Here is a 20368-nt window from a genome sequence, read left to right as displayed (position 1 = left end):
CTAGCACCTGCAGAAGGGATAAGATGCCCTTTAACAGTCATGCAAGACTCCCCACAGATGATACTGGCTTGACTCAAAGTTCCCACAATGTCACCTTTGCAATATGGTCTATGTTTTCGATCTCCCCATTAAAAAGACGTTATTTCTCTGGATAACAGCTGAGATGATTCAGGCTTTGGATGATGACCAGTGTTAATTTGGGGCAGCAGGAGAAGACAGTGCATCTTTGAACAGTAGACTGAAGTAAATCCAATGGAAAATGCTCGCTATTGCTTGGCAGTTTAAATTGAGGGAAAAAAAACGAATATATTTTGGTACTAATACTGAAGTATAGAACTGTATGCCACAGGACTTGCAGTGATGTTTGTCTGGATGAATTACATTTTTACCTGTAGAGGAAATGCCCAATTTACAAATCAGGTGTTCAGAACACAGCATAACATTGACTCAGAACAAGCCAACCTTTCAGCTTCTTCCCAGCAAAGCTGAGATGGAAATCTCAAAAGCTAGACATGTTTTAGTAAACCAAATGTCTGCAGAGGCCTCTGGTCATATCAAAGCTATTGTCAGATGTATAAAGAGTTAATATTTACACCTGAGAGAAAGACACGAAGGACCCGAACCTTCAGGTCTCACTAAAAAAAAACACAGGTTTTTATAGGGGTTTCCTTAAATAAGGCTGCAGAGTTCATCCTTAAAGCATCAGGGTCCATTCATTGCTTCAGCACAACAGCTTAATGGACACTTCCCAGCTATGTGGTCTCTAGTGGAAAATTGTTTCCGCAGTGTCAATATTTTATGCAAGAAAAAATTAATTTTGTTCACAGCATTCAGGTTTCCTTTGGGAAAATCAAAACAAAATATTTCCTCCACTACATTCACTTAACCCAAATCAAATGTTTCACTTTATTTTTTAACTGAACAAAAATATTTGATTTTGACTCAGTTCAATGTGAAACTGCCTTTGGGCTTGCTGTTATGGTGGATATAAATTGTCCAGGAGAATAAGGGAATAAGACAATTTGCATCACAGCCAGTTAGCTGGCTCACAAGAAAACTTTTTTAATTCAACAATATTAAAATGCTACATTTAGTTCAAAAATACTCAAGTAAAAATGTTTGGATACTTCCAAGGTGAAGTTCTTCAGAACTTTTCCTCCTGTGAAAAAGATTTGATAGGGAAAAAATATTTAAATAGTCAACATTTCACAAGAGAGATTGTTTTTTGCAGCTGTGATTTCCAGCCCCCAAATCATTACACCAGTTTTATAACACAGCAACTTCATTAAGCTCCACTGAAATCACATCAGCCTAGAAGTGGCATCAGGTGCAATGATACTGATCCCTGTGCAAATCTTTGGACAGATAAAAGATGTGCCATGAAGTACTGCAGTTTCTCTCTCACATTTACCTCCTTGTTGGGTCTGTAAATATGCGGAGGAGCTTGGAGATCCTGAAAGAATAACATGCAGTGAGAAAGGAGGGCATGCCACAAATCACTAGGAACACTGTACATCCATCCAAAATTCATGGATACATGAGGCTGTGAGGATTTGAAAGTAAGAGATAAACCACAGCTTCACCTGGGATTGAATAGCGACTGATGATAACAATTGTGTGAGAGCATAGACATGAAAGTTTAGAAAGTTTGTTATTTTTGTGTATATTTGATATATATATTTGTTAACTATGAAATGCGTAGTAATTATAACTTCTGGTATCTAGTTCTCATCCAAAAGTGTTGTCATCACAAGTACTCCAGACCTAGTCAATACAGACAACCAATTTTACAGCAGAGACCCCCACAGCAAACCACCAACTTACTCACTGCAGGTTTTCAGCCCTCAGGACCTGTAGCCCATAAAGAGGACGGGGGGGTGCTGGTGCCACAGTACCCGACTTGCCTGGGATCTTCACCTGTGGACAGCAAGGATGAGGGATGGTGATTGGGTGTGGTTTTCGGAAAGGTCATGACAACCTTTTCTGACCCCACTGCAACAGTATGGGTCAAGAAGGTCAAGAGATCCAGAATGTGTTCAACTACGGAGCGTAAGACACAAAAAGCAGCACTGTTCAGTTATGTGTTCTGGTTTGTAATAACTAGGCTCTGATTCACATCTCCAGGCATCACAGTATGAACCACTCCAGCAAACCCCTGAAAATATAAACAGAGGTACCAACAGCAGGTTCAACCACAACAAAAATTATTCACTTTTCCCTTGCCTGACTTTTAGATGTCAGAGTGAACAATTAACCTCAGCAGTTTATACATTTACTGATTACACAATCCACTCAAAACATCAAGGAAGGCAAGGACAAACTCAGAGGCCTGGAATTATCTTAAGAACACTAAGTTTGAGTTATGTAAATGAGCTGGTTTTTTTTTTGTTTGTTTTACTTTTCCTCTATCAGATGAAGTTGTTGAAAAGCAGTAATGTGCACCGCACCAATCATAAAAACCCTGCCCAAGTGGACACATTAATGTCCTACAATATTTCCAAGAAGTACTAGGGCACAGAGGAGGGACTCTTCTGAATCTGATCCATTGGTGTCTTCCAGAAAGTAGAAAGCAATATATTCCAGTGCCAGCTTTGTTTCTGAATAGTGCTTTATGTCTAGCTGCAGAGCATATTATCACCATTTTAAGCTAAGATTTCACTTAATTTGGACAGGCTGCAGCTGTCTTTGTTTTCAATGCAGACACACTGCCTGGGACTGCAGGTCACAGTATGTGAGGCGCTGTTGCTATCAGAGTGCAAGTTTGCTTGTTTAAAAAATGGAAAGTCACAGGACCCACAGTTTTCCACAGCTATTCACCTTTAGGAAAAACAACAATCAACAGTGGCTTTAGACATTGCAAATAATATAGGAGCTGTGTTTCTCTGTTGTTTCAACACAGCGCACGTGTTCAATTCTCTAAGGAGATAAGAGCACACATAGAAGACTAGGTCCCCTCCTTTCACTGGGTTCAGCACAAAAAGGTTGGATGCTTTTGTATTGCTTGACGCATATAATGATACTAAATGGAAGGGAAGCCATTTTCAGGTTGGGGCAGGGGTGTAGTAATAAAGATTCTGAGGTAAATAATACAATATACTTCTGCTCAGTAGCACATCCAACATCCTTTACTGGGGACATGGTAGGATCATGGGTTTGTTTTTGACATACTGAGCTATAGAAAAGCATTTTCTGACTCATCCATGCTTCACATGCGAGGAGGGGCATTTCATCTGACTGTGCCTCAGTTTTACATCTGACAAATGGGATGGAAGAGCATTCAGAAGGTACCCAGATGGTATGGTGATGTGTCTGCCTACAGCCAAAGGAGACAATGCAGTACCTACCTGAAGAGCTTATGACTGTGTCTGCACAGGTCTTAGGCATAGCAACGTTCAGCTTTTTCACACTTACTTTTTATATTCCTGATGTCCAGAGTAGAGCCACGTTCCTGAATAAGACTTCGGAGCCAAGGAAGGAGGAAGTCACCCTCCTCACCTGAGTGAGTCACCCCACCACAGCAAAGGGGGAAATGAAGCTACTTGATGTGGATGGAACAGGAAGGTGACAGACAAGGTTCTGCCTCTTTCTACACTTCAGGCATCTGCTTCAGGCCGACAGGGAGCTGCAGATGTGAATTCAGGATTCACAAACCTTTCACACACAGCCTATTTCTTAGAGTGTTCATGCAAGAAAGTGGAAGACCAGGTCCTAAATCTCCATCCCAATCTTGAAGAGGGAGAAATGTGCACAGATCTGCCTGGGCTTTGCTGGCATAACCAGCCTCTGACCCACAATTTAGGTATCGACCTGGCAGAAAGTATTTCCCACCCATGGCTGTTACGTTAAAGGCTCATTTGAGCTTGGAGGGAGCCATCTAAGGAAATAACAGGACTCCTGATCTCCTTACAAAAGGATTATACCTAGCACTAGCCTGAGGGTCTTGCATCCATTTTTGAAGTAGTGATGTTCAACAATAATGGAGCACAATATCTGCAGCACATCTGTACTCTCACATTGAGGGCATCTTCTTGGGGACAGCTGCCAAACCTTCTCCAGCAGAGATGCTGAATTCACTTGGTGAACATGGTAACTCAATTCAGTTATCATGTTGAAGGATGGAAGTAAAGGGCCTCTCCAGGCTCTCAGATGGCACTGCCAGGGCTGAAACATTTCTTGCTAAACTCAGCATTATCAGCCTTCTTTACCAGCTTTTGTTGCCTGGCAGTCAGTCTCTTGGGCTCAGCTGTGGAACTGGGAAACTTCAGTTCTGGGATGATTCATTTCCGATTCCCGTGTAGGAGCTGCCTCCTGGCTGCTCTGTCCTGCTATGATAGCTGCTGGCCGGGGCATAGCTGGTAGCAAAACCATCCCCAGAGCAATTTCAGTATGGAAGGCTTTACTGCAAAAGTGCCTCATAGATAGGGAAGGACTTTGGTGTGTGCTCTGAGACTTCCTTTAATAAAGTTTTGACCCCCGAAAAGACCAGCACATGCCAGTTGAGCTGCGACAAGTCTCCATATGCTTGCAGCCTCCTGGGACCCTCAGTGGGGTTAGGGATGCTGCACGTAGAGCTGGGCTACGGGAGCACACGCTGAACCCCTCAGCTCAATTTTGTGCAACGGTAAGTCTCAGTGAATTTGGGAGAAGCTTTTGTGTTTTGTGGAAAATTTAAGAGCTGTCTACCTCTTCGTTTGTGTTCTGGCAGCAGAGGAAGCTGGGGGGTGGGGGGGGGGGGGGCGTTTTGTCTCCCTCTCTGCTGTTTACCATTTTGCCTTACTGAACTGCTTCATTTGGGACACTTCCTTGGGACAGGCTGCTGGGGTTAACTGTAGCATCCCCCTCCTGACAAATGGGAGTGACATCAGGGTGACTTCAAATTTTTATAAATATCTGCTGCCAGTTTGATTAATGTGCCAGCACAGACTTGGAGTTAAAACTGCAGGGATTGATCATTATTTCTTCCTTTTAAGGATGGCATGATTTCCTCTCTACATGGAAAAAGCTTCACACTTATATTTTTTCACTAGTAACTACCACTGCGAGCCTTAGATTTCGTCTCTTTTAAGCCTGCATCCTGTAAAACACTGTAATTGCATGCAGCTGTGTTTGCAACCCTCTGCAAATGGGAAGTGTGCGCTGAAAAAGACCCAAGCCCAGGACCTCCACAACATGCAAAGAAAACGCTGCTGGTTTACCAGAAAAAGACCCTGTTTGGTCTGCCCTCCCCTGCCGTTGCTACCTTGCAGTTTATGACATCCGGATAGTGGGAGGTCTGACAAACCGAACAAGGCAGTGAGCAAGGAATTCCGTTCCTGTGGAAATCAGTAATTCCTCCGTGCAGGCTGCTTTTGCTCATGTGTGTATGCGTGTGCTTTCTTTTGTGTCACTTTGTGAAGGGCTCTGATATCATTATTATTTTAAATATAGCTTGCCCTGGGGCGGGGGAAATGCACAAGGAAAGAGCCAGCAAGCAGCCTATCTCTCAGAAGAAAAGAGCAAGCCTCGCAGCACGGGAACTAGCTTCACTGAAGTGTGCAGTTTAGAAGTAAAAAAAACAACAACAACAAAAAACCCAACACCCTATTCCAAATACCACCATTTCGGAGGACGCTGAAGAAAAAGGACCCCAAACTGGCTAAATACAGTGAAGGGTATGGTCAAACAGGGTACAAAGCGAACCTAAACGCAGTTTGAGCATGGGCTCTGAAGTGCAATGTAAGTCTTCCTTAATTTCTTTTTTTTTTTTTTTAATCATAGTATCTAGTTATTTAATTTCCGTTACGAAGCCAGGCTGGGCCAAAAGGTACAATTAGCTACAAAAACCAATGCGGAGCAGAATGTGGGATCTCTGATATGAGCCTGAACATGATACTGAAATACAACAGAAGTCAGAGACTATCAGCCATATTATGGAAGATGTACTATAAATAAGAGCATATCTAATTATTTCAAGAGAAAGATGCTGGATGGAATCTTTAATCAACTTTCTTAATAGGGAAGCAAGAGCTCTGCTGTTTTGTATGGCAAGCTATTTTAATACTGCTGTGTTTAAAATTGTGTGATTACAGTTACCAATAGCAATAAGATGTAGCTCCAGAGGGGAGTCCTAGTGGTTGCAAAAGTTTTTTTCTCTTTTATTTCTACAACATTTTTGCTCTCTCAAGCCTCAAGTCCACAGTCTCTAGCCTCCAGTCTGGCTTTGCTGTTCAGCTGGATTTTCGATGTGTGCCAATGCTGGACTTCCTATTGAACAGAAAACAAAACATTTCAGCATTCGGAGTAATTCTGGTATGTTTTTCTACATCATGCTACTGGCAAAAACGCAGTCGACAAAAGATTGTGCTCCATCAACTTTGGACGTGGACATCTGAGGAATATAAAGCCTGATGGTGACAAAGGGTGATAATTTCCTATTTTTCACTATTTATCTCACCGGTTTTGGACTTAGCAATGGATATTCTTTGTGATGAGGAGAGCCCTGTGAACCCAACTGCAAACTCCTTAATACAAATAAATCATGAGAGAAGACTCTACAGAAACGTTTACGGACCTGGAGAGATTAATATATCACATCTCTTTAACTTGACTGCGGACGCCGAAAACCTAACTAATCTTTCGTGTGAAAGTAACATGAGTCCACCATGCTACTCTTCCCTGTTTCAGCTTTCACAGAAAAACTGGCCAGCTTTGCTGACAGTGATAGTGATTGTTTTAACCATTGCTGGAAATATTCTTGTCATCATGGCTGTGTCACTGGAGAAAAAGCTGCAGAATGCCACTAACTATTTTCTAATGTCACTTGCAATAGCTGATATGCTGCTGGGTTTTCTTGTCATGCCTGTGTCAATGTTAACCATACTGTACGGTGAGTATTAGCTGTGTAATCTGCTGCATGTACAGAGAAGCTTTAAATATTGCATGCTCAAGTTGTTGTTGTTCTTATGTCAGTCTCTTAGCACAAAGAAACTGCAATTACTCCATGCAAGATTAAATATGTGTAAATGGTTAAAGGATGTAAGAATAGGTGAAATACCTTTTCCCACTTTATATATGTAGTTATAGACATTTTAAACTCAGCCCAGATCATTAATTTACTACTCATTTGCTGATGGAATTGTCTCAAAATGTGTATGAAGATGCTTTGTTCTCCTTATTCTTTCATTTTTCCCCATGGCTTATAATTTCCAGTTTTTCTGCTGAGTATTTATGGTCCTGCCAGTTACTTTGCTCTGAAAATATGCACAGAAGCACTAATGACTAGCTTTAGATTAAAAGTTGGCAACCCCTTTAATTTTTTTAATGAAGTAATTCAAACTCTAATAATTTTCTTAACACCAACATCCTGCTCAGACCTCCACTTGCTGGCAAAGGCTGCAATAAATATTGTGGGAGTTAAAAAAAAATGGATGGGAGTTAATTCTGCCTATTTTTTAGTAACATTTACAGAAGCAAAGCTAAATATCGGCTATGATTTCTTAAGAGAAGTTATTTAAGAATTAAGTGGATTATGACTCACAGTTCATACCCATGTAGGTGATTAATAGCAGACTTTTCTTCTCGTTTTCACCAAAACTATTTGCAGCACAGCTCACGTAGGAAAAAGCAGCAGCCTGTGTGTTCGGTACAAATACTGCCAGGCTGTTATCACCCCTAAACTTCGAGAAATGCATTTTCCAGTGCCACAACTGAGTGGCTGCAGCTGAAGGAGAAGCCAGACAATGTCAGGAGGAAAGTGAGGTTGTTTGCAAAGATTTCTCTAGCTGCACGATTTCGGGAGTATAGCTCTGAGCGTGAGCCTGTCACTTACGAGAGGTTTCATCCAGAAAACCGATTTCAGCGTTTCTACACAGATTGCACCCCAAAACGGTGTTAGGCATCGGTGAGGGTGCAGCGTTGTGATTTATCGCATTAACGGCACAATTACCTCCGTGGGGGGGGAGACGGCGTAAAGCCGGGCAGAAACCGTCCGATGCCTGAGCTGAGCAAAAACCCTGCCTGCTTCCCTGAGACAAGCAACAGGGACTCCTGCTGGCCGGGCTCTGCTGCCGAGGAAGGAGGGGAGCGAAACCCGAAGGGCTGGAGGGGGGATTTGGAGGGGGAACCGCCGTATTGTCGGGCACAAAGCCCCGCCACCCCCTGGAGGTGGCGCGGGGGGAGCGCCCCGGCAGCATCAGCCCGGTGTCATCGCACGGTGACAAGCGATAGGATGCGAGGAAATGCCCTTAAGTTTTGCACGGGGAGGTTCAGACGGCACGTCGGGAAGAATTTCTTCATGGAGAGGGGGGTCAGGAATCAGAAGGGGCTGCCCAGGGAAGTGGTGGGGTCCCCATCCCCAGAGGTATTTGAGAGACGTCGACGTAGTGCCTAGGGACTTGGTTTAGTGATGGGACTCAGTAGGTCAGGTTGGTGGTTGGGCTTGGTGGTCTTGAAGGTCCTTTCCAACCTAGATGACTCTATGCCACCCATGCTGATAATCCCGAGTCTGAACAGGGGACCTTTGCAACAAGCATCATGCGATGAGCGTGCTCCACCACCTATCCCTTGGCCCCTTGAAGGCGAATTGTGAATTTTTTGCTTCGAAGAGAGATGATTTCCTTCTCTAGAGCCTTTCCACTAGTATGGGCCATTCCCATTGGGGTGTCCTGCCCACACTGCCCATGTGCCCTCTCCCTCTCAGCCTCTCAGCCTGAAAACGTACAGATGCACAAACATCACTTGCCTGTCATTTGGATGAGACTCCCTCATGTGAGCTCCTGCACCTCATGAGCTCTCATGGACCAAACAAGTCCTTGGACCTTTTTCTCCCTACCCAAACTTTAAATTGCAGCCATGTTTTTGTTGTTGTTGTTGTGTTTTTGTTGTTGTTTGTTCTTGTTTTCCCCTGGATATGTGGAGGGTTGCATTAGACAGTGACAGAGCACAGCACAAGGAAGAGGTGCCCCATCCCATGTGCCACTTACCATGTCCTTGGGCCAGCCTGGAGGATGTTATATCTACACCCTTCCTGACTTCTATTTCACCCACAGTTGGCTCCTCTCATCTACCTTCCCATTTCATGGTCCCATAGTCTCCAAAGTGGTTTATCTGAGGGGTGCTGTTTTCCTTTCCCCATCCAGGTAGAGCAAGGACAAGAGGTCTAGAAGGCTATGACAAATGTGTTCCCACAGAGAACAGATGCATGGTGTCAAGTGCAGAAGTAGTTTATGCCTTTTGCCTCTGTAAACTGGCCTGGCCCGGCAGAGAGAGGCTGCTAGGAAGACATAACCCTGAAAGCCAGCCTTCATTTAAGACTAGATTAAGACTAGACAGCCTTCACAGAGACTAGATTCCCCTTTTAAAAACCAAGAAAAATATAAAACATATCCATAAATACCATACAGCTTGTCAGGGTCAGTCATATTACAGAAGTCCAAGAGCATCAGGAAATAGGTCTCCTCAGTGCTTACAGAGACTACATTTAATTAGGGACAGACCTAGCTCCTTTGCCTTTGTTCCTACTGTTGCAATTTTGGCTGTACTGTATCTCTAAATGAGCCAGGCACTCCCTGAAACACTAACGTATTCTCACAACACCAGCTTTGGCATTGCCCCATGCAGAACTGTTATGGGCAGCTCGAGTAATATGCTCAAAATTAAATCACCACAAGATATAGGCAAGGTTAACTGCAAAACTTGCCCCAAGAAGAGTTATTAGTGGTTCCCTGCAGGATTAGAGGGACCTTTGAATGAGAGTCCTGCAGGGCTCTGCTTAGCTTGGGTCAGCTCGATACTGCTCTTAAAAATTTGGAAAGAGTATGAGCTTGCATGGTTTTCCAAAAGTCCCAAGCTGGGAGAGGTTACAAGCACTCAGAGGGACAGGATCAGAATCATCAGCAATGATCTGGACCCCTGAAGAGAAAGTCTAAAATGAATAAATGAAATTCACTGAGGATAAACGCAAAGATACCTGCTTAGGAAAAAGATACCAGACCAACTACTGCTGGGGAAATTAGTCCAGACTTCAGGAATATTGAATGAGATCTGGCTGTCAAAATGAATCATAAGCTAAGCGTGCATCAATAGCATCATGTTTTTCATACAAAAGGCCCTCATCATTCCAGGTTGCATAAGTAAGGACATTCCCTGCAAGACCCGTGAAGCAATCTTGCATTTCACTTAGCAGTCGGGAGGCCTTTGCAACACCACAGAGTCCAGCGTTGGTCACTGCAATATAACCAAGATAAATTAAATAGATTCCAAGGCAGAGAAAAAAGAAGTACAAAAGTTCTGAAAACATCATCTGCAAGCAGAAGATAAAGGAATTGGCTTTGCTTAGTCTGGGGGAGAGAAAGAAAAGGCTAGACAAGACACGATAGCCATCTTCCAATAGCTTTCAGAAAGGACAGTAATCAATTATTCTTCATTGCCATTGGAAAGAACAAGCAAAAAGAAAGGCTTAATTTGCAGCAGAGAAGATGTAGGCTGGATATTGGTAAACACTAATGCATTTACTTGGGATTGCTCTCTCTGGGGGAGCCTGTCATGTTCATTGATGATATAGGGAATGCCCTGATTAAATATGTGGAAGATACGTGTAAAGATAGGTGATACAAATATCACTGATATGCAACTAAACACATATACTTCTCTAGCTGTTAGTAAATCTGAAGTTTCAGTTTCAGAATTTAGGCATTGCAGATCAGCAGGTGTTAATAATACATTAATCACACCAGAGAAAAATCTTAAAAGAAAATTCAGAAATTCCACATTTACAGTGACAAAACTCCTTCCCTTTCCACAGATTTGCTGCCAGAAATGGTTGATTACAACATCAAGCATTATTCACGTAGAATTAAAACAAAATAAAATACATACCCAGCATGTAGCCTGGAAAAAAAAAAAAAGAAAAAAAAGCAGAGCTATCCCCAAAAGTTACAGATTTAAAAGGCTACAAGTAAATGAAAAAAAAAAAAATTGTCAGAAATTGTCAGGCAGCTTCTACTGAAGACATCACTACCAGCTCTTCTTAGAAGTATATATGCAGTAAGACAAATGCATCACAACAAAAGCACGAATATGTCACATTCATAGCTGATGTCAACTTTCTCTTTTACAGGATACATGTGGCCTCTACCTACGAAGCTCTGTGCCATTTGGATCTACTTGGATGTGCTTTTCTCCACTGCCTCCATCATGCACCTCTGTGCCATCTCACTGGACCGCTATATTGCTATTCGAAACCCCATCCACCACAGCCGGTTTAACTCAAGAACGAAAGCTTTTGCAAAAATAATCGCTGTTTGGACCATATCAGTTGGTAAGTGAGGAAATATCTCAGCATGCAATTGCAGATTTCGAGCTTTTGAGAGGATTTGACATATATATTGCAGTCTAAAACTGTACTCTCTGCCTGAAATATTTTGCTTGCCACAGTCAAAGAAGTGCTATAATGTAGTAATTAAGCAATAGACAATCAACAGTGACAACGGGAAAGGGGGAGAAGCTGAGCAGCACTGTCACAGAAAGGATACACATCAGCAATAGGTCTACTGAGATCAGGTTTGCTTTACAGATGTGTTTATTTCCCATATTGATTATCCATCACTACCTTAACATCTGAAAAGACAAATACAATCTTGACTTAAAAGGTTTCCCCGTTTTACGTAAATCAATTGTTCCCAGCTTCTCATTAGGGTAATTTGCTCAGAGTTGTTTCATACAGGCAGATCTTTTCTGGCTTTCTTGGTTCACAGGGTGGGATATTTACGCCATCCCGATTAGGAGGCATTACTGCTCTGCATACCCCATAAACCAGAGATGTTTCCCACAGGAAAGTCCAGAGTTGCAGCCTTAAATATGTGCCCTGAATGACTCACCAGATGAATCTCTCTTTGCACTGCTATATCCCAGAGGCTTGAAACCAGACGTGGCAGTGTCACTTGCTCCTTTACATGGTAGCAGTGCCCTTGGTCCAAAGCTGCTTCAAGCCATGGGAGACGGAAAGGGTTTGGTGTCTGATACCATCAGGGTATCAGGGCATTTTGTCTGCAAGTTGAACGGAGGTTCTCAAGCAGGCTGAAAGCACAACTCGCTTTCGGCTTGTCCATTTCTGTACAGCTCCCTGAGCACTGGCAGCTCGCTTATTCAGAAGCAGGAAAAATTCACTCCCTTGCTCTGGAATAGAGGAATGTTGCCAGCAATCAAACGTAATTAGCCACTTCCCTGACTAATATAAATTAGTGTAAGTGGTAGCTGTAATCCATTACCAGGGAAGGAGATAATGCCTTACACTGCCACCTGCCTGCCACTCTGAATTGTCTCCTGGCCTCCCTTCAGCCCTGCCTGAGAAAAAAACACTCCAGGGTATTTATGGCTTAAAATAGCTGCATCTTCTGCAGCACAGCAAGAGATAGCAAGAGCCCCCTCTCAACAAGAGGGCGGTTCTGCATCCTCCAAGGTACCGCAGACCTGGCAAGGTCCAACAGCATCACACGTGGCTCTGGATGTGGTGCGTCCAGCCGATCAGATGTAGGTGTCCAGCAGAAGCCAGGTGGGCTCCACCTTAAAATTAATTAGCCCTCTGTTAACTATACAGAAAGCCTAGAGAAACTCACTCAGATGTAGACATCTTCACTTAGATAAGATGAATCATACCTTCTATCTCTATAGCCTCCTTTTTTACCAATCCAGTAGAAAACACATTAATTTCTCTGTTCACTTTCTTCCAATCTTGGACACTGCTAAGCATAAACACTCTTTCTATAACATAAAAAAGTGTTCATTAAGTTTATCTGTACTGTGTCTGTATTTGTGTGTGCTGCCTGTTCTTAGCGTGCGTGAAACTACTGTGCTTTTTAAACACTAATAAATTCACAGAAGGATCGGAGTGAGCAAACTAGTGCTCCATGTACCTCAGCATCTTTTTGCAGACAGTGACTCGCTGTCAGAGTGTCTGAACTAGGTCACTATTAAAATGAATTCAGAATTATCTATAATTTAGGACCTATTGTCTAGAATATGGTTCATGTACTCTAGTAGGTGGGTTTAGTTGCTTGATATATTGATATTTAATTTCAAAAGTTAGGAACATTCTTTGCAGTAATAGCTAGTAATAGTAATAACTTAATAGTAATAACTTACCATTTTAAAACACCTTTTCTGCTCTCTAGAGGATTTTCCTCTAACAGTGATCAGCTAAAACACAGATTTTATTTGTTATCACTGTGGCAAGTGGCAGCAACAGTCCCTATTTATATAAATCTGAAAATTGCAACTCCTGGCTTTAATGGAAAGCACACAAATGTGGCATGAATGAGGAGGATGGAGTCAGCCTTACTGTGGCTGGATAAGGACGCGCCTAAGGCAATGGGGGATGTTAGAAAGGTAGTTGGACTGACAGGGAAAACTCCATCTCATTCATGTATCATCAACCTAGCATGTGGGTTAAATAGATGCAAATGAACTCAAAAAAGAACTTTGAGGTGTGCAGGTGTGCAAACACACAGCAAGTTATAAAGGAGCTCCTGAGCGGCCCACTGGCAATCTGTACTGAGATTGCACCATGGCATGTTGCTAAATAAAGTAAAGAAAAATGCTGGTGTTATGAGCAAACTTGCTAGATGCCAGGTCTCCCGTGCAACTTACTGTCAGTCGGTCATTGACCCTGTCCTGGTCCACCCTAGTCTGACTCAGAATAGATGGGAAATGGTTTCTGAAGAATGAGGTGCTTTACACGTCATTTGCTAATAGGAAATGGTTTCTGAACAAAGAGGTGCTCTAGGTATCATTTACCAATCTGCAGGCTCTCGGTGCTACTTAGAGTGGCAGTGCTGTAAATTACTTAACTCTTGGCACCTTCACATGGGTACAGCTAGCACAGGCAGAGCCAGTGCCAGGCACAGCACGCTCTCCCCAGCACAGTGTAGCTGCAATTTCAGTGACAACTTCACGAAGGTGGGAGCTTCTCAAGGTTTTGCCCTCCAGCTTCAGTTCAGATACCCTTTGGCTGCCCCTTGCTCCTGCAGTTTGCAGCCTAGGTGGTGCCCTGTGAACCTCTCTGAATCTCATCTAGTGCTTCTGAGTCCTCTTTGAGACACAGGTGGCCAGACTGTAATATTCAAGGCATGGACAAACCATGAATTCATCTTGTTTCGTAATGTTTTCTGCCTTGTTCTCAGTTCCCAACTTAGTAAGTCCTATCGTGCTGTTAGTCTTCAGGACCAGTCAATTGGTGGTCTTCTGTCAGCTTCAATGTTGTGGGAAGTATTTAAAAAATAAATAGGATAAAAAAAATGACAGGTTATGTGATTTACTTGACTTCTGCAATCTTGATTGTCTTTGTTAAAAAAATAAATATTGTACTAACATTTGTTTTTGCATTTAGTGGAAGAAGAGCATTTAGCCAGCAGCCTTTCTTTCACTAGACCATGTAATGCCACAGGCAATTTGCTTAAAATGGATTATAATTACTGTAACAGATTCTAATCGTGTCTTTAATTCTTAAATCATCCAGTACCCAGAGTGGCTAGATAATTAGATTATTTGTAGCTGTTGAAGGCAAAAGCCCATTAGACCCTGAAAATTATTCCATTTGTTTTAAAGCACAGAGGTCGTTAGTGAGAACAGGTGTAAAAAGCCCAAGCATTTTCCCTTCCTTGAAAAAATTAGACTGAAATGCATTCAATAGTGTTTAGATGGGATCTATAGATTTGTGAAGAGAGCCTATGCTGAAAAATACAGGTAACACACCTCTGAGTGCTATGTGGGCCTAGGAAATGTACTGCTCTGCAGGAGGCCAAAAATCAGCATTCTCTCCTTTAAAAATCCTTGAAAGGGCCACATAAAAGAGTTAAAGTCATGAATGTTAAGCCCTTATATATATATCATCCCTCAGTCCTTCTTTCCCTCTGTTCCTCTGTTAACGGTGAAGTTTGATGAAGCTCAAATCCTCTTAGTCTGAGTTTTCTCTTTGCTTATCATTTCTCACTCAGCCTACATATCTGCTCGCTGCCTTCAGGCAGTCTCTGCTCTCCCCAGTCACTAACAACTTGGATTTATTCAGTACTTTTCATGCAGGAAAAAAAAGTACAAACTGGAGCTGGACGAAGCTGGTGAAATATTCCCCATAACATAACTCTCCATAATTTTGCCATTGCTTTCGAGGTTTCAAAACCACAAAAATCGTGCTGCATATGAAGCAACATTCTCCAAAGTGCAGGGTACAAAAAGTTACCTCCAGGTGTATAAAAGAAGCCCGGGGCATCTCAGCCCTCTGATATTTTGGCAGTGTGCAGCTTTAAGCTGGCACAGAGGCTTTACACTTCTTTCTCAGGCAGCCTGCAATTTCTCTGCATGATTTCTAGCTGTCCTGCAGAGCACGAAGGGCCAGGAAAGCAGCTGGGATTTGCAGAGCATAGCTACCAGCACGTCAGAATTGTGGTTTGTCGACAGCTTTGGACTCCTTCAGCTCACTGAGCACTTAGGACAAGGACAGCCTTTGCTTGAAAGTCCCTTCACTGTTTTCAGAAGGCACAGATAGCCAAGGGGCTGCAGGCTGGGAATCCTTCTTCTGGCTCCACCACATCCTCCACTTCTTCCTAATGGCTTTCTTATAATTTACCAGTTCATTCACGTCTAATTTAGGGATGGTTTAGAATAGGAAAAGGCTACTTGATATTACATGGAATATACTTGTCTAAATTACAAATAATTACCACAGCATTAAAATCCACTAACAAAGATCCAGAGGTGAGCACTTAAATGTGGAAGTCCCGGAGCTAACCTTAAAATATCTGCTACACTACAGTCTTTATCTTGTAGTCATTTGCTTTCTTTCCATTTCTTCTTTTGAAAACTTATCTTTGCATTCTTAGCAGTATTTACCATCATTTTCTTTGTTAACATTTCTATTTCTTTAATATATTTGTGAAATCATCTGAGAGGGTGAACACACTGTTCGCGCTTTTCAGTTGGAGGATCTCAATGGAAAGCGTTGTAGTTTTTAGGTTGGGACAATCCCATGGCATCTTTTCCATATGTGGATGTAGGTGCCACAAAAAAAAAAAAAAAAGAAAAGCCATAAAGATATTGTCAAAGACAGTGACACAACACATGGAGAAAATTGCATTAATGACACCATAAGGTGATTGCACAAAATTTTGTAAGCACAGCATTAGGGCTTCATCATCATCTCACAAATATACCACCTTCATTGTATTACCTTACAGACATACAATATATGAAGCTCAGTAGTCAGCAACAGTTATGCCATTAGGGAGTTTGTTGCCGTCCTAATGACCAACCATGGCAACTAATAAATAAATGAACATTTCATGTGCAAGTTGTCTGAGAGAAGCTAATACCAAGTGCTGTGATGCACATTTCCGAGTTGACTAGCACATGCATTCTGGTTATGAGACATTACTTAAGATGGTTCTGAAAAAGACACGTAAATATCATATTTACTTTCCTTATTGATGTAAATTATCGCCGTCTTTACTGTGTAACAGAATCCTTTGCTTGATTTGGTCCTCCCAGAAAAGTGAACACATCTCACCCATCAGAGCAACAGTTTACCAGTTATCTCCCTCTCATGAGTTAAAAAACCTTGCATTTTGAGCTTCTGTATCTTTTTTCACTATCTGACAAGGAGGTGTTACTAACCCTATATTTTACCTTTTTGAAAAGAAAAAAAAAAATCTCAAATCAATGGGAATAAGAATAGAATAGAATAGAATAGAATAGAATAGAATAGAATAGAATAGAATAGAATAGAATAGAATAGAATAGAATAGAATAGAATAGAATAAATAGTCCAATTGGAAAGGAGCTTCAAAGATCATCTAATTTAGCTGCCTGAGCACTTCAGGGCTAAGCGAAAGCTAAAGCATGTTATTGATGCATTGTCCAAATGCCTCTTGAACACTGATGGGCACAGGGCACCAGCCACCTCTCCAAGAAGCCTGTCCCAGTGTCTGACTGCCCCCACAGTAAAGAAATGTTTCCTAATGTCCAGTCTGAGCCTCCCCTGGCACAGCTCTGTGCTGTTCCCGTGTCTTGCCACGGGTTCCTGGGGCAGAGACCGGTGCCTCCCCCTGCACTTCCCCTCCTCAGGACATTGCAGGCTGAGCAATGCTCCCCAGCTGCTGTGCCTGCGTCCAGCACTACCCCGTGCCAGCTGCAGCACCCGGCATTTTCCTTGTTGAACTTCATGGCATTGAACCTGATCGAGCTGCTGTCTATATTCTCCAAATTTGGAAACACAGAGATAAAGAAACATCATAAAGATCCATAGGGCCAAATTTCTGAAGCAGGGACAAGAGTGACCTGGCAGATTTTTGAATGGGAGAGAATATATTCTACCAGTACATATGTATTTTCAAATAGAGATGTAATGTATGTAATTATTATTACATACATATTTACCATTTTCTTTGTGTAGTTACCTGATTGTCAGGACAAGATGAAGGCTTTCTTTTCCCATGAAATTGTCATATTCACTCGTTTTATATGCTTCTCCTTTGCAAGAAACATTCTGCTTCATAGGCAAAAAAAAAAAAAAAAAAGGAACGAGGAGTGGTCACACCACTAACATGTGTCTTTTCTTTCTGCTTGGTTTTATTTTTAAGGGCAAGTTTTTATGCAGTCAAGCTGTATTTTTATTAGCATAGCTATGTGGAAGGAACTTGGTTGATCAAGGTACTGATGACAGAATTTGTTCTTTGTCCTTTTCTTTATTTCTTTAACTTGTCTTTGCTTAGAAGACCATAAGGACTGTGTTCCTCTCATTGAAGCTACTGGCAAAAGAAGCATAAAGTTCAATTGGACCAGGCTGGTCCTATCATCAAGTCCCTTTGGATGAATAAGCCCTATAGTCAGCCAGTCTCTCTTTTGTAGGACATTTCAGAGTAATTGGAATGTTTTAAGAAAAAAAGGGCAGTAACAGTATAGTGCCTATTATAAGTTATTCCTCCTTCTTTGAAAGGCTATATTTTTGGCCAGTTGTGTACCCAGTACAATGCGCAATACATGCAGCAATCCAAGATGTACTTCCCCACTGGAGAGGGAAGTCTTGGTCCCACCCCCTGGCCAACGTTTCTCCAGAAAGTGCTGTGTGAGGTGTTGCAAAATGTAGAAAGTTCGTGTACACAGACCTCTCTTGTAGATCTGGTAGATCTAGTGGATCTCTACAACACCATAATGCCAAAAGGGGTTTGTCTATGTTGACCAAGAAACTAGTTGAGCATTTCTAATCAGAGGAACAGGGACTTCTGCACAGCAGAAGCCGCATGCAGTATAAATGAACGGGAAAGAAGTGCACAAGGAGTCATGTTGGGATTTATAAACTCTGTCATTTGTACACTGTAATTGCATTTAATCACCTTATAAATTAAAAATAGTGTTGTTAAAGTAGCACTGTGTTGCGTAAAGAAAAAATGTCATGAAAAAGAAATTTGAAGCCCTTTTAAAATTGCACAGAGCAAACTCACAGCTTCGTTTATGTGTTTTAAAGAATTAAAATGCGTTAAAGCCAGATTTTGCGTTTTATAATGTTAGGAAAGATAAATGTATCACAGGATTCCGCTTTAAAATGAAACCCATACATTTGCCCCAATTAGCATGAACATTGCAAACTACGGCACACTTGGGCTGCAATTAACTTCCCTCATGCATTTCCCTGTCCATGTTGTTGGCACCATTCCTAAGCAGAAGCCCAGCTAATAAAAGTCATGGGTTTTGTCACAGCTGAGACAACATGTTGCTAATTACCTGCAACAAAATTTAGAAGTACCTGTCAGCTGATTTTTCCTCTGTCCTCCAGAGTCACCAGTGGAAAACAGCCTGCCAAGCTCCTATGACTTTCTGAAAGCAGGTGGAGACACCGCAGTAAAGGCTCTCTTTTCTGGCTGATCCCAGGTGGAGCCGTGCACGTCACGGTATTCAGTCCTGTATTTCTCTTGCAAGGAAATCTCACCCACTGGGAAGACGTCTTTCCTTTGGGCAGAACGCAACCCTCATTACAATTTTGTATTTTACCCTCGCTTTGAAATGTCAAATGGACAGTTATTGCTAGGATCACAAAAGCACAGAACCACAGCACGGCTGAGGCTGTCAGGGAGCTCTGGAGGCCCCCGGCCCCAAGCCCCGCTCCAGCAGGGCCCCCCAGCGCAGGGTGCCCAGGACCCCGTCCAGGCGCCTTGTGCCGCTCTCCCAGGAGGAGACCCCACAGCCTCAGGTTGAGCTGAACCATGAGACTGCTGAGAAAAATACTGTGTGTTTTTAGGTCTCGGGTGCACAGAGCGAGCAGCATAACTTTATGCGTACAACTGTGTGCCCAAAAGTTTGGGGTTGAGCACTCCCAAGGTAAGACAAACCCTGGTTTTCATAATACTGCACGACATGAGGAGGTCCCTCCAGTGAGCAGAGTAACTATTTTTAGTTGAAAAGGTATTTCATGTATTCATTTTCTTACATTGTCAAGGTGACAATGATTTGTGTTGTTTAGCAGAAAGATAAGCCTAGCAATTTTTGCATATCACCTACACCGCAGCCTGTAGATGGAAAATATGGGCAGATACCATCTATTGCTTTTCCTTCTGCTCTTTAATTCTAACGATCTTCCAGATGTGAAAAGGGCACTGCCTGATGTGACAAAAGAGCATTTCAGTCTCTGTGAAGGGCATTATCCACCAGGTGAGCAGCAAAGCATAGAGCAGAGTATCCCGAATCATTATGTTTAGACCAGTACATGTTGGTAAATCGCTTTACGTCCTGTTTTGTTTGGTATTTTTTTGCAAATTATACATCATGGTGGGACATCTACCCCAATAACCATCCACTAGTGCTACTTCCTTTAATATCTGATAAGAAGCTGACCATTTGCCCTATGAGCAGCCCCTGCAAGCAACCACAAAAGTAGGCATGGAGAGACAAGACAAAGATCTGGGTAAAAGTGGGATCTAGACACAAAAATTCAGCCAGAACTGGGGTCATGAGGTGCAGACCATGGCCCTAAGGAGGCAGCAGGCAGCAAAAATAATGTGTCTCAGCCTGAGCCTCAACTTTCTGGACCAGAAAGTCCGTAAGAGTTACAGGGATGGTTGTCTGTCTCAGGGCAAAAATGTTGCTAAAGAAAATAAAACACCAAACAACTTATCTGACAGTAACCCTCAATGCCATGTTAAACTAGACAAGATCAAACAGCAGTGCTGGAGAAATCTTAGAGAGATACCAGCAGACATATCTGTTCAGTCCAGTGGAGGATTATGCCAGAGTTAAGTAAATTACCAGCATCTAACAAATCATCTAAAGTAATAATTAAAAGCCCAGAAGTGTAAAAACTGGGATAGTAGAGGATCTTGTCACTTGAACTGCTCCAGGAGCCATCGCA

General features: G+C 42.4%; 1 protein-coding gene across 2 annotated transcripts in view; it reads left to right on the top strand.

Moving 5' to 3' along the window:
- The first annotated feature begins 4307 nt into the window (after positions 1 to 4307).
- The window catches only part of HTR2A (5-hydroxytryptamine receptor 2A), a 29982-nt gene continuing 13921 nt past the window's right edge, over positions 4308 to 20368 (top strand). The window contains exons 1-4 of one of the 2 annotated variants that reach the window (XM_080580079.1): positions 4308 to 4621; positions 4971 to 5715; positions 6449 to 6865; positions 11096 to 11296. In XM_080580079.1, coding sequence (XP_080436205.1) covers positions 5697 to 5715; positions 6449 to 6865; positions 11096 to 11296 — 637 coding nt within the window. In that variant the 5' untranslated portion in view covers positions 4308 to 4621; positions 4971 to 5696. Of the gene's footprint in view, positions 4622 to 4737; positions 5716 to 6164; positions 6866 to 11095; positions 11297 to 20368 lie in introns of those variants that run through there. The other variant, XM_080580080.1, reaches the window with a different exon arrangement.

The sequence above is a fragment of the Anser brachyrhynchus genome (genome assembly GCF_964034855.1).
Source record: "Anser brachyrhynchus genome assembly, chromosome: 1".
NCBI classification, from domain to species: domain Eukaryota; kingdom Metazoa; phylum Chordata; class Aves; order Anseriformes; family Anatidae; genus Anser; species Anser brachyrhynchus.
The sequence above is the reverse complement of the archived record's forward strand: the minus strand, read 5'-3'. Positions and strand labels throughout refer to the sequence as shown.